Source organism: Vicugna pacos, chromosome 4, assembly GCF_048564905.1.
Source record: "Vicugna pacos chromosome 4, VicPac4, whole genome shotgun sequence".
Taxonomy (NCBI): Eukaryota; Metazoa; Chordata; class Mammalia; order Artiodactyla; family Camelidae; genus Vicugna; species Vicugna pacos.
Genome location: NC_132990.1, coordinates 33,748,196 through 33,763,689, shown reverse-complemented (window position 1 = coordinate 33,763,689; position 15,494 = coordinate 33,748,196). Strand labels below are relative to the sequence as shown.

The following is a 15,494-nucleotide window of genomic DNA, read 5'->3' as shown; positions in this document are numbered from 1 at the left end:
AGAAAAGGGCTTCCAGATGTCCCTCCTCCCAGGCAAAACCCAAAACCTTCTCAGGAGGCAAATTATTATAGCTGCTTTCTCAGCTGTAGCTTAGGTGCATTTCGAGAGGTATTTATCAACGAAAAAACTAATAATATCTGATATGATGCCTAACACATCTCCAGCTATGAGACTGTTTTAAGAACACTATGCATATATTAAAAGAAAAAATTACTGCCACAGCAACTTGTATAGAAAATTATAGTTGGTCCTTACATAACTAGTGATACTTCCAAAATATCTTTGATACACCAATTGTGAGAATTCCAAATAACAGGCAAAATAGGTACAGTAATTTTTCCTAAAACACAAATATGAAATAAAATACAGTAAGTAATGAATTCAGTGCATCTTAAATTAAGTAGCTCTTCAAATTAAATAATCTCAAATAATTCTTTTGAAAAGGATATTCACTTCAGTCTCATACAGGCAGTTTTACAAATGAATAAAACATTTTATCATTTGTCCACCCACTTTTAAATATGTTCAGACTAAAATATATAAGCAAATATAGTTTAAAATAATTCATTCTCCACTGGTTTAGGGCAAACAACCATTCACAGGACTGGATCTGAGACTCAGGCACCGGCACTTCAAAAGTTTCAAAGTCTGACAGGAGAAAAATGATCAAATTCTTCCTTTTCATATATGCGCTTACACCCCATGAGAGATGGCGTGGACACTGGTAACTCTGAAGTAAATGGGGATCATTCTATGGACTGCCATTTCCCACACAGATTAATTACCGTACATGTCCATATCTCTTCATACAGAGTCCTCCCGACAATTGGTATGCTAAGAAAAATTTTGTAATCCAAAGAGTGTCTTCATCTGAATGGGGGCGTTTTTCATTTACAATATTTACATATCTGCTCCAACTTATACTTTGAATAAATATGAGAAACTTTAAAAAGTCCAAATTATGTTTGTGTAGGCTGGTTCACTTGGAGCAAGGTTTTACCTGAACACAGGGAAATGATAAACTGCTCAGAGAGTATTTATGTAAAAATTTATTGAATATACATGATATACACATAGAAAGAAAGAAATTTTTTCTAGATAAGTAAGGATCATCCAGCAATTCTCCAATATTAGGAAAAGCAGAGCAGTCAAAGAACTGGATGGTAAGCACTTCTCGTCATTACAAGAAATATTGGGAACAAACTGGCGGGACACGTTGAAAGACACTTCTGGCACATGGTTTGTTAATAAAGAGAGAACTTGCCCTTGGTTGTTAATAATCTAGCACCCTTGACAAGCACTCAGATTCACTCAAGCAGTTCTTATTTCTGGAGTGGGAAAAAAAAAATCTGCGAATGCTCTGAGCTGAGACTTCTCACTGCATACTGCATTGTCAGCAGTCAGGAAGACTGCCCATAAAATCCAGAGGATTATCTTTTACTCCTAAGTAGATCACAAATAGCCCTGGAATAAAGCTCCTTAAATTCTAAACAGACTCCTCTTTCAAAAGGAGAGTCACTTTAGAAAACTCTTATTGCAATCTGTTATCTCCTTTCTCCCAGATGAGCTGCAGGTACGTGCTAGCTTGGAGAGAGTTCACCTTCTGGAGACAACGCAGCCCATTCTGATGTGGGATACTCAGAAATGGAGTAGAAGGAGGGATGGAAAATACCAAGAGAAAACTTAATTAGCCGCAGAAACAAAACAAACAAAACTAGAGCCTCAAGGATCCCTGGAAGGAACACCTAAAGTGATTTATTAAACATTTCTGGAAAATACATTTGATAGAAATACATGCTTATGATGTAAAACTCAAAAGATAAAAGAGAATTTTTCAAAGACGACTGAAAAATCATCTCTTTCCCCTGACTCCCAGTCACTCAGTTTCCTTCCAAAAGGCAACCAGCATTAATATTTTGTTTTCTTCTGGAGAGATGCAAATATATGTTCTTTTTCACTCAAATGATAGTATGCTATGTTCACTGTTTTACATCTTGCTTTTTCCCTTAAAAGTAAATCCTGGAGCTTGTTCCACAATAGTACATTTAGAGTTGCTTGTCCTTTTTAATGGCTGCATGGCATTCCAATCTATAGACTGTACCATCTTTTATTTATTCAGCTCCCTATTAAATATTGAGTTATAACCAATCTTTTGCATTAAAAACAATAGTGCAACACGTTCCCTTGTACATTTATCTCGTTACTCACATGTGAGCATTTTTCTAGGATGAGTACCTGGAGGTGGAACCGCTTTATCAAAGGGTTTGTAATAGAACAGACTAAGAAGAAGGGGAGTGAATTTATTCCCCCTTTCCTGCATTCTTCACTTCTTTAGTCTGAGACAAGAAGAAAAATGAACTTACTGGTGCTCAGAGAAATATGAACTACCTTCATCTGTCCTCTAGGAATAGGTTTGCTTATTTTATTTTAGCAAGTTGCCTGGCAAAACTTAGCATGTGTCCATACTCTGTTTGAAAAGACTCACCTCACAGTGCTCTCGATAAAGACTCTGCAGTGACTTGATATCCTCAAAGGTAGTACCATCTGGCAGAGAAGAGATTTCAACTTCTCCAAACTCGGGAAGTGCTCGAGATGCATCTGTTACCATGACAACACAACAGAAAAAAAGTGATTGTAGATGGTGCCAATTACAGATTAATGAGGGAAAATACAAGAAGACTAAAAGGGAAAAACTTTAAGTCAGAGGTCCAAAGAGCAAGAACTTTTCTTATTAGTATCTTACAAACAAAACTGAGCAGCAGCAGTAGCAGCACAGAAGGATAGAGGGAATACTTAAAAACATTTTAAGGAAACTAAATTTTCACTATAGTTATACTGGAAATAACACAGCACGGTGTCTCTCAATATAAGGCCCCTATTAAAATAAAAATATCTTGAGCTGGCCAGTATCAATTTGAGCTATTTTTATCATTACATTACTTAAGTACATAAAATACATCTAACATTAAGCTCATTATACTCATTTCTCTCAGATAATCATAAACCAAAAGAGCTATAAAATGAGTACAAAGAAAATTCCAAAAGTAACATTAAACTTAACAACATTCATTTGATATGATAGAGGATCCTGTTGTCCTGCAACTAAATTACCTCTTGCAACATGAATATGGTATTGACAGCTGCAGCGCGGGATCTTTTGAGTCTGACAGGCCTATACCAACACGTACTTCATGGTGGCTGGTTCTCCCATTACGCTTCTATATTCAAATGAGCTGTGAAACTTTCCTCCACACAGAGCACTGGGACATCATTTAGCCTCCCCTTGGGATGAAGGCGTAATTTACATAGTAAGTCTCTCTCTGTTCCTTTCTCATTAGCTCTGGACAATTAATGCAATACACTTTGGTGCCAGCCTTATCATAAATTCAAATACCAATGTGGAAACTAAAACTGCAGAACAGTATTTGTTCTAGTCTTCCAGATAATGCAGAATATGCTCTTTTTAAAGATTATAATTGAAATAAAAATACAAAATAAAAAAAAATAAAAATTCTTGTCAAGAGCTCAAGGATCTACAAGAATATACTTGAGGACCCTCGCTTGGGAACACTGACATGTTTTCAACTTCAGTAGCCATTCTGACCTGAGAGTACATTCTAGTTGTCTTTGTCAGAGAGGGCACATAGACACATATACACACACACAGACACATACACACACACTCTGGTTGATAGCTTCTGGCTATCTCGATCTGTTGTACAGAAACTATGCATGTTCATCTCTAGAAGAATCGTCATTTAAAGTGCCATTTTCGCACCTTCATCTATGACAGAAATATGCAAAATGTTCAAGTTCTACTTCCTAACTCTTTAAATAACAAGAAACATTTAGTATCTACAAAATTACAAAAAAGGAAGTACTGTGATCAAGTTAAAAGAATAAATTACTTTTTAAAAGATTATAATAATTTTTTTTCTAATCTGAGAGTACATGCATAGCAACTTTATACACAGGAAATGAGAATTCCTTTTGGCACTTGAAGTTATTACTGCAGGTAAACATACCACAATTTTGATCAAAAGTTAATACAAATTCCAGAAAGTAATTTCATAGCAATGAGGCTTCAATTCATATGCATTTAAAAGTTCTACATAGCCTGAGATTTTTAAACATAAGCTCAAGTGAACACAAGGAAGTAGAAATGAACTAGAACTAATACAATGTGCATAGTTTCAGCACACACAAAAAAACTATGTAATTAACATCTGTAATAGACATTACAACTTGGAGAAAACACTACTGTTGTTCTCTTGTTTTCAAAATCCTAATAGCAACTAATATGCATTACACCTTAACATACCTAAAAACTGTTGATGATGTTGACTTTGGGCAATTACAGTTTGCTCAACAGATGTGCCTGTCTGTTGACCACTTCCTGTGAAACCATCTGCAACCCCATCCACTTTCTGCATAGGCTTGTACCTAAAAATATTAGATGGGAAAAAACAAACCAAATTATTCCTTGCTTTTTTTGCACTACACGAAACTCCCAAGGCATTCAGTTTTATTCTGTCTTCTTTAATGTCTCATAATAGCTCTAGGATTTTCTCCTTGACAGTCTCATAAAGTTAGGATGAAGAAATTTTTTCAATTGTAAAACGAAGAAAGAAGCAGAGGGGCTTAGAAGGGGAACCATGTTGAAAATCCAGAAATTTAGCTAAGAATGAAAGATTTATGAGATATTTCTTTGGAAAGCAGTGGCAAAGATCTCCATGATTATAGTTATAATGCACAGTTTGAATGTAACTTTTCATGGCCAATGGATCAAGGGAGAAACATTTTAAAACAATGGGATTTAAACCTGGATCAAGATCTAGGAGCTCGGGCCTGAGAAATGTTAATGGATGGCTTTCATTTAATTAAATATGATTCAGCCGACACACTCTACCATATTGTTATTAATATCACCTAAAGCCTTCCATGCATCATCTCAGCACATTCAACTCCCTTGACTCCTAGCCACATCTGCAAATATAAGGACCATAAGCATTGGCTTGCAGCAAAATGCACGCAAAAAGCCACCCTCAAACCTAGGTTATCACATTTTAAAAATAAAAAGAATCAAAGTCAGATATAGTTATGTGTTTTATCTTTAAGTCCTAGTCACACAAACTCAAGAACTTTCCATACTGCTAAAACAGAGAAAATATGTTTCAGCAGCACGGGCAAGAAGAGAAGACTGGGAGAGAAATATCACATACGAAAAATGCCTGGGTAAATCTCCTAGGATAAGCAAATACCAAATAAGAATTAAGCAGCAGTGATAATTTCTTCTTTTTCTAAGATTTCATATTTTTTTATTTAGAAATTCAGGAAAACAAATAAGTGTGAGAAAAAAAATTAAAAATCTGCAACAAGCTTATTACCGAGAGATATCATCATTCACTTTATACTGTTTGTCCTATCATCTTTTCCCATTTCTAATTATATTTATAAACAGAACCCCCTAATATGCTCACCATCCAGATACTTGACTCTTACGCTGACACTGTAAGTCAACTGCGTCATTATTAAGAAGTTACTGTGAATAACAATGTCCCTAGTAGACGAACAAGATCTACTCAAAGATGCCTGCACTCCGACAACAGATATGAAACGAACAGACCCAGAGAAACATCGTATAAACTAATGTCCAGGTTGCTTGAGGAAATGACTCTATTTTAAATGTTATTAATTATACCCTAGATAAATAAAACTTCCATGAAAAGCTACAAAGTCACTCATAATGACATTTAGATGTACTCTTACGTGACAGTAGCTCACAAAGAACTATAAAAAGTAAAAATAAAGTCAGATGATAAACAGGGTGAAAGAAGGGTACAAAACACTTCATTCTTGTTACCGCTTTAGCGACGACCCCACACCACCAAAATGCTGGTTGTTATTTTCTAATGATATAAAAGACCTCAAACCCATTCTTTTATTTCATGGAAAAAAATACCTGAAAGTGCTTTTCAATTGGGGCCAAACCACGAGATGACAGAAGGGTTAGTGTTGTAATGTTCTAGAAGTGCCATTTATAATACCTGTTTTTCTGATTTGTTTTCCTCCTTACAGAATCATCTTAGAGAGGCAAACAACAACAACAACAAAACCCTACAACCCCCCAAAATCCCACAACTTTTGTGACGCAAGTACTTTTAGGACTTGTGTGGGGGAGCAGTTGCTAACCATTCTTCTAGAAGGCTAGAGTGATTTTATCTTTAGGGAATATATTGAGGGAAGTTTTTGTCTTCATTGAGTTATTCCAGGTTTCATTTGATTTTAGCCTTCCTTTTCCAGCTAGGAAATTTTATATTACTAATAAAATAGGCTAAAATTGTTTAACCATGTTCCTTCATTTATGTTAATGGAGTTTGAAGAGCCATGGAGTTAATAAACAAAACTAGTTAAAGGGATTTGAATTATTTACTCTGGAGAAGAGAAAAATGGAACTATTTCCTATAGACTTCAATTACATGAACGTTCAATATAGGATCAGAGAGGAATTATTAGACTTTGCCCAGCTGTGCTTTATCAGATTTTTTTCGTCCTGCATGGCATCCAGTACACTACAGATGCTTACTAGGCACAGATATCAAGAACAAGTGGAATTTAACCATAAAAGGAAATGACATATATTTATCTTAGACTATAAGTTTTCAGAGGATAGGCGTACTGTCACAATTTACTTGTACATAGTGCTTAGCAAGCCTATATTTAACAAAATTATCTGTTTCCTTAGAAAGAGGTAGACAGTGGAAGTTCCAAAGGAAAGAGATATTTTTAATAAGCACTCAAAGTCACAATGCATTATAATTAATGTATGATTATGCTTAATAATAATAATATTGAATGAGAAGGACTGATTAGAAGTACATTCTATTACAGAGGAGATGGAAAATACATGAAGATTGGCTTGTAGACAAAAAGGAAGTAAGTTGATAAATACAGAATAAATCATGCAGGTCAGTACTTAAGAACAAATCTTATATAGGACAGGTAAAGAAAAAAAAAAAAAGAAAATACAGTCAGAACTGGGAAATGAGAGGTTTTATTCTAGCCACAAAGTGAATAGTGGGTTGAATGGATTGGACAGAGATGCACTATGTGTATCCATCTTGCTTGTCTGGTCCATAGGACCTCCGTAAGCCAGAACCTTATGTTGTATCTTAGAAAAGGTGTGGAGACAAATATGGGGGTGGAGGGTTGTGACATAAAGAATGACATCAGAAAGGGCAGGGATATGGCTCATATACAAGAACAGTATTATTGTGGACCTGTAAGTATCAGAGAGGTTCCAGGTAGTGCTGACTTTTGCTTTTCCTGCTTTAAGTAATACACCATGTAGTGGCATATCCAGTGTTTTGCCTGGCATTGGACTGGTAGTTCAAAGGAATTTCAAGAAATTAGAAAGAGTGAACTGAGGAAAGCTAGATGTTCATTTTCCTGATGTCCCGTCTAAGGAAAACATCCTATCTTGCCATCACTTCAGAGGGTCGAGTCTTCCCAGAGAAGGAGGGAGTTTAACAGGAAGTCAAGTAGCATACATTAAAAATAGTCTAAACAAATATTTGTGGTAACTAATTCTTCTTGAATGAAACAGTTATACATATATTAGGTTTTCAAACCTAATTGTGTATCAGTATCTGGGTAGCTTTAAAAAAATTCAAACACTAGGCTCTTCCTAGATCTACTGAACAAAATCTTTGAGAATGGGGCTTAGGAACTGATTATTTTAACTAGCTTCTCATATGTTTCTTAAGTAGCCTGCACAGAACTAGTCCCCAGAAGCTTCTTGGCCCAATAATAAGTTACTTCAGCCCAATGCTGTAGAAGTACAGCAATAACATTAGAGAAAAGTCATTTTTTTTTAAAATAAAATAAGTTGTCACTTTCCAATCTTTTCCAATAAACTACATTTGGAATGTAAAAAACTAACCCTGAATGGATGGTAGAGAATGAATGAATGAATGAATGAATGAATGCTCAAGGTAACATATTTCATTTTATGATACCATCAATTGAACTTAACATATACCAAATCTTTTAAACAAATATTTATTGAGCATTTACTACGGGTAAAGCACCGTAGGGGCATGGTTTTGAAAAGGCTCTGTATGAACAGAATTTTTCCAGTGATTTATGTGATCATCCAACATTATCTTAACTTTGGTTGAATTTCAACTGACCTTTTAGCAATGAAACATAGCTTTCAGGTTTCCTGTCTTTCTACCTTCTTTATAAAATAATCACTATTTAAATACTGAATAGTAAAAAGCAGATACACTTTCTACTGAAAAAAAATTCTTGGTTGAATCTTCTAAAAAAAAACTGAACTCTTCAGTATTTAAGAATATTCTCTCCTTCTAGCCCCATTTATCTTATAAATTCATTATTTTGGATTAGGTTTTTCTTAGAGTAGAGCCTCAGTGCTCTTGAGTTGTGTGTGCTCTGAGAAGGACCTGTACTACATCAAATGAAGAAACAGCTCTTGGTTTCAAAATTAGTAAGAGGCAAATGATAATTTTAACAGCTTGCAACTCCATAGGCAATCAAAGCTAAAGTTGTTAACGATTAAGAAATCAAAGAAGCTCTAATGCTTTAATAGCTGAGCGTATGCATGACACCTGTCACTAACACAGAAAACTTGGAAAATGATTAGGAATCTTCCCCCATGGGGTTAGTCATAGCTGTTATTTAGAACTTGGACAGCTGTTAACTCTACTGTAAAATGGTATCTAATTCTGTCAGTAATCTCACACATACAGACACTGAAGGAGTCCAATGGAAGGCAAAGAATGGTATGTATTTACTATCACATTCAATGAGCAGTACCAAGTTGGAAGGATTTTCGACTAAATGAAACATTTGGAAAGGTACCTTTGAATCAGGTGAAAAATGCACACGCAAGATACAAAATCTGAGCTGTATAGGCATAGAGAGTCATTATTACAACTAGAAAGTGCACAATCATTTGATTTACATGAATAAATCTAAATGCTGAGCTCATAGTCAGGGCAAAAGGCTGAACTTTTCTACTGGAATCTTGAGATTTTCTTTGGAAAAATTATCCCAGAAAATTTTTAGATGATTTGGGCCTGAAATAACCCAAATGTTACAAACATGGACAGATCAGAAGAAAACAATGAATGTTAAGAGTGCCATTCTTTCAGAATAGTAATGGACTCCTTGATGTCACACTGAATATGTCTGTATCTAAACGACTTGGAACATCAGCCCTGCTGGTTAATGTTAGTTATTACGTCTCTTCAATCTTTGTTGGTGCCTCTCACAGTATTGTCTCCACATTAGCTCTTCATCTATAATTGAGCAACGAAAGGAGAAAAAATTAAATTCAAATGGGGTAGTCTTATTAATTGCAGCAGTTTTAGTAGGAAATGTGGGAGAGGCAGAGAAGCGAAGAGGTTGATGTTGTTGGTTAAAATAAAAACTACAAATCATTCATTCATTTCACAAAGAGCCATGTGCTCAGTGCTCCCCTCGGCACTGAGGATGCAATGTTGAAAGAGGCAGATAAGGTCGCCTTACCTCATGAATTTCTCCATTAAGTCCTCCTCACACGGGTAATTTAGGGTTAGTTGTATAGAACTGATGATATATTCTTGCTATAAATATTTGTGACACTTTTATGATACTTCTTGCATTCTTACAGTGGTCCTTTCTGTTAAACTGATTCTAGAGGGGTGTCCTGACTCTTCCTTTATTTGGAGAATGACAACCTGGCTCCACCTGATGCCAAGACAGCAACAACAACAACAAAAGGCATCCAAGACTCTATCTAGGACAAAATGAATTAGTGAGCTTCCAACACAAAGCAAAATTAAATGAGCCTCAGTTTCCTTACCAGTAAATAACAATACAATTGACAAATGAGATCTTGCATATAAAGGGCTTATTGAAGAACATTTCACAAGTTCAATAAATGTTCATCAGAAGGTTAAGTGGTGACTGGTAATATTAACAAACTTTAGATGAATTACTATGCTTAACAATTACTGAATTACAATTGTTTATGACTCTCATATCTTCATTGGAAAATATATTCACATCAGGGACTTGCTGAGGCAGCACAGTGAACACTGAATACACAGTGAACATTAAGTGACAAGATTCCTTATCTGTCTCCAAAAGCCAAATGCACTGACATCTGATCATCTTCCCACTAGACTCCTGCCACTCTTAGCTGCCTCATAGTTTCCCAGCCCTAGATGCTTAGCTTCGTAATGACCCCAGGGAATTCAGTCAGGGAAAGGAACTGTAAACCGTTAACATCAATCACAGTTGAAAACCACTGGCCTAGAGTTATAAAGAAATGGAAGCCAAACTTGCCCAATTGTCAGACTTCATTCTTCTCCCAAACAGCTTTATTCCTTTTTTTTTAACATTTTTTATTGATTTATAATCATTTTACAATGTTGTGTCAAATTCCAGTGTTCAGCACAATTTTTCAGTCATTCATGGACATATACACACTCATTGTCACATTTTTTTCTCTGTGATTTATCATAACATTTTGTGTATATTTCCCTGTGCTATACAGTGTAATCTTATTTATCTATTCTAAACAGCTTTATTCTTAAAGTAATATTTTTCTCTACTGCAATATAGTGTAATAATTATTACTTATCTAACTCGAATGTTTCCAATTATAAAGCCCTTTGTATACTTTTTTCCACTTGAACTTTAAAATAATCTTTGAAGCAGTCTGTTACTAATTTCCATTTTGCAGATGAAGAAACTGAGGTTCAGTGATGAGGCTCAGTCACACACACTGCAGAAATGCCAAAGCAGCCTGTATTCAAATCCTTATTTCCCAACTTTAAACATAGGGTTCTTTTCACTAGACTGTGAAATCTATATTAATAAACGTCTTCTAATGACAAAGGTTCTTGTCCTTACCACTCAGGAACACACCTGCTTTCACATCTGTCTACAGCCAAAGCAAAACTAGCCTTGCTGTACCATCTTTCCAACTGGTCTCTATTTCCCTTCCCTCAGTGCTACAAAGTTCCTTCTTTCACAAAATCCAATTCCTGTGAAGAGACCAAAGATACAGGAAGTGGCACATTTCCTCACTTATTTGGGACATACTCAAGTGTGATTTTTTTTCCCTTTATTTCATATGCAAAAATTTTAATACATGTATGTGTGTCTGTTTGGGTTACAATACCTCTTTAAGGATGGGATTCTTCTAAGAGCAAAGACAAGAGGATGGGGTTCTTGACCTGGTCGCTATATGATTGTGGATAAGATATCCACCCTGTATGGACTTCAGTTTTCTCATCAAGAGGATGAGTTGCACTAGGTGATCTCTTCCTTCCAGTCCTAACTTTCTATGATTCTGTGAATTCTATTTTAGATGTGATGGACATATTTCTATATCCAACCATTGATTTTTATGTATTTGTTGAAGGCATGATAAATACAGGTTAATGTTTTGAGAATGGCTACCGGGATCAAACCCAGCCAAGCACACTGTCAAAAGCACTTGGCTCTATTCTACCACTTTTGCTACTAGGACTTGGAAGAATAACTAAAATAGATGTGTCAACATTCTACATGTGCTTCTTTTAAATATTAAACAGCAGCTAACATTTTTACTTGGTTTGTAGAGCCAAAAATTACTCATCTCCTTTTTGCTGGATAGTAACCTAATATATTGTCTTAATTAGAAAGTTAGCAGATTAGTCCAGGAGTGAATATCCTTGAAAGCTGAAGATTCCCTCATTTAAGTGCAGAAGTTATTTTCACATGAAATATTTTCCGCAGAAGATACTAGAAAACAATGATTACAAACTCTCCCGCTTCCTTAACCAGGACACTTACCCTCTTCTTGATGACCTGTCATGTCATCGACATGCCAGTTACTACACTGTGTTAAGACTAGATTCCAGCAACTACGGTGGTGCTTACAGGGCTTACTGGAGCGCCCAGGTCTATGTGTCCCTCCACTGAATGTGCAGAGACTGCTGTGCTGAATAACCCAAAAGTGAATTGAAGACCCTTGTCTACTTCTATTTCCTTTGCCAGCTGTTATAGCTCATGATTGCCTGTGAATCAAGTGAGCTCTCATCTGCTCCTTTATTTTAGGTAAATGACTTGAGGACGGCTTCATCTTTTCAATTAAGCTAAACTATGGGCTCTGTGACATCTGTTTTTCAATCAGAAGCTATTTCCATTTATTTTCAGGCTCATGGATGGCGATGCTCCCATATGGTGGTGTAGCGGGGAATGTGATTTGCAGATAAGTGGAAATTTTCCTTTACTACCCTATCAAATCTTCAAATGACATACCATATGTAAAGGAGTTATAAAAATTATAAAGCTATGCAAAACAATAATCATTATTAATGCCGCAACTACAAAGATGCCAAACTTACCAGGAAAAATGTACAAATTGAGCTCCAAAACATGACTTTTCTTTGATAAAATAATCACTGCATACACCTGAATTTTCTTACTAGAGGAATAGATGAAGCATGTTCCATGGAAGATGTGCACATACAGATGCACACAGAAAGCCTCGAGGCATTTAAACATTTGAATATTCTGCAATATTAAATACTAGTAGCTGCTGTGAAGTATTTTAAACCTTTCAAATGCCACTTGTATTTTAACAAGAGAATGGCAGTCTCTTCTTAAGTGAATTTAGTATATCCAGTAAAATCATTTGCGTTTTGGTTATTCTGTAAACTACAAAACAAATGATTCAGTAAGTCCTTTTCCCATTGTTTTCAACAAATACTATTAAACCTTGCATCCAGACTCAGAGAGAGAAATGCTTTCTCTTTGGTCCAGGTGTTTCCTCCCAATGGGGTAACTGGCTTCATTTAAAGCCTATCAATGTTGCCAGTTGATACAATGTTCAGAGAGATAATAGCAACGTCTCTCTGTCCTCCTAATCCCAATGAGGGGCTGGTGAGCTAGATAACACTAACAATGTGAGCAGTTAGCAAGACACCACTCCAAGAGCAACTGTCCGTAATCCAAAACTTGTACCATTAAAAAAACTCCAATAAATTAAAGGAAGTTTCACTACTTCTTTAGTTCACTAATAGTCTTTTTTTTAAATTGAAGTATAGTTGATTTATAATGTTGCTGTTAGTTTTAGGTATACAGCAGTAATTCAGTTATATACATGTGTATATATATTATTTGTGTATGTGTGTGTGTGTGTGTATGTAAATATTCTTTTTCAGATTCTTTCCATTATAAATTATATGATATTGAATACAATTCCCTGTGCTATACAGTAAGTCTTTATTGTTTATCTGCTCTATATAGTAGCATGTATACGTTAATCCCAAACTCCCAGTTTATCCCTCTCACCCCTGCCCTGCCTTCCCCTTTAGTAACCGTTAGTTTGTTTTCTATGTCTGTGAATCTGTTCTTGTTTTGTAAATAAGTTCAACTGTATCATTTTTTAATATTCCATATGTAAGTGATATTATAGTATTTGTCTTTCTCTGTCTGATTTACTTCAGTTAGTATGATAATCTCTAGGTCTACCCATGTTGCTGCAAATGGCAATATTCCACTTTTTATGACTGAGTAATATTCCATTCCATCCTTACCCATTCACCTGTTGATGGACATTTAGTTGCTTCCATGTCTTGGCTATTGTAAACAGTGCTGCTATGAACACTGGACTACATGTATCTTTTTGAATTAAAGTTTTCATCTTTTCTGAATATATGCCTAGGAGTGGAATTGCTGGAACTCATATGGTAAACTCTATTTTTAATTTTTTAAGAAACCTCCATACTGTTCTCCATAGTGGCTGCACCAATTTACTTTCTCATTCAACAGTGTAGGAGGGTTCCATTTACTCCACACCTTCTCCAGCATTTATCATCTGTGGACTTTTTAATGATGGCCATTCTGACCGGTAGAAGGTTATACCTCACTGTAGTTTTGATTTGCATTTCTCTGATAACTAGCACCTAACATTCTTTTTTCATAAGAAAGCAAACACCGTAAGAAACTAAACTCAGTACAATTTATGAATATTACTGAGAATTTTATATCATTTCTTAAATACAACCACATTATATCTAATTCTAAAAGCAATTACTGCTAGACTGAGATCGCAGGGTTTTCATGGCTCATTAACCTTTATAGCTCTGAAATCTGTTTCATAAGGAAATCTTTGTAAGTCCTTGGTCTTGCTTACCTAACCCAGGCTTTTTATAAAAAAAGTCCCTTGAAGGCTTCTATTTCCATGAAAATTTGCTAGGATTCTTTGCAGTGAAATCACAGGAAGGAGGCGGCTTCAGCTTAGGTGCAATTTATCAAGGTTTTGTTCATATTTAAGTTTGAGTATGTGTTACTTTTGAATCAAACCTTGTTTTTCTTTATTGCACCATCATCTCCAATGTGTCGTGCTGCTGTGCATGAGTGCAGAGACCACATGAGAAAGTAAAAGCTATGAGTTGCCACTAACAGGTGGAAACAATAATTATAACCAAGACAGTAACAGTTTATTCCAACTCACACAAACTCTATCTCCAAACATATAAGGGACTATTTTATGATTTTTTATTATTTCTTTCAGAGCCCTTCTTAATATATTTCACTGACTATACCTCAAAAACTAGGAATCTGCAATTTAAAAAATAAGGTAGAGAATCTACAAAATAAAATCTAAAACCCCTTAAGATACCTTTATGTAACAGCCAATCTTGAACTGACTCTTTAATCTCCAACACTTGCACTAGAAGTTACAACTGTGTTAAATCCACTTAACAACTGTCTTTACTTCCAAACTCTCTCCACTGTCTTGCCCCAAATCAAAAAGTAACCTCTCTAGAAAAAATTTGAGTATCATTGTTTTGCTTTGAAGCAAGACTTTGAAGCCCTGCATAGCTTCTAAATTATGTTCTGCACACAGAAGAAACTCATTAGCTTCATATACAACCAAACCCCTTAATCTATGATCCAAACTACTTTTTAAAGCTCATCTCCCACTAAAGTACCCAATTTTCTTTTCAATTCCCCTCCTGCAGTATCAGCCTCACCAAATCACAGTGCACTCACCACAGACATCTTGGACTTTACCCCTCAGTGATTTTGTTTACATTATTTCTTCTGCCCTTCTGTTTCTCTCTTTTTGATCCCTCTGCGTCCCTACTCAAATAGCACTTTCTCTAAGAAACTTTCCAATCCTCTCTTTCTCAGACTTTGCTGAAAATTCCTCTGTATTACAATAGATCCTTAATCAAGGCTTTATTTTAGAACTTCTTACGTTGCATTACTTAAAAAAAATTCCTATGTGCCTCCTCTTCTAATTTCTTAACAGCTCAAAGGTAAGGCACACAGGGCCTAGCACACAGTAGAGACTCAATCGGTGCTTGCTGTCTAAATGATAAAGAACTACTGCGTGATATATTTTCTCTCTAGCAGTGACTCAGAATTAATGCCTCAGACTAAGCTAGTATGGATGTGGAGGAGACCTCGCCAAGGCACCTAAT

General features: G+C 35.6%; 1 protein-coding gene across 15 annotated transcripts in view; it reads right to left on the bottom strand.

Moving 5' to 3' along the window:
• RFX3 (regulatory factor X3) overlaps positions 1-15,494 on the bottom strand; it is a 280,535-nt gene that overhangs the window by 51,137 nt on the left and 213,904 nt on the right. For all 15 annotated transcript variants that reach the window (XM_072959525.1, XM_072959539.1, XM_072959526.1 and 12 more), the window contains 2 exons: positions 4,322-4,443; positions 2,486-2,598 (listed from right to left, as the gene is read on the bottom strand). In XM_072959525.1, the coding sequence (XP_072815626.1) occupies positions 2,486-2,598; positions 4,322-4,443 (235 nt within the window). The remainder of the gene's footprint in view (positions 1-2,485; positions 2,599-4,321; positions 4,444-15,494) is intronic.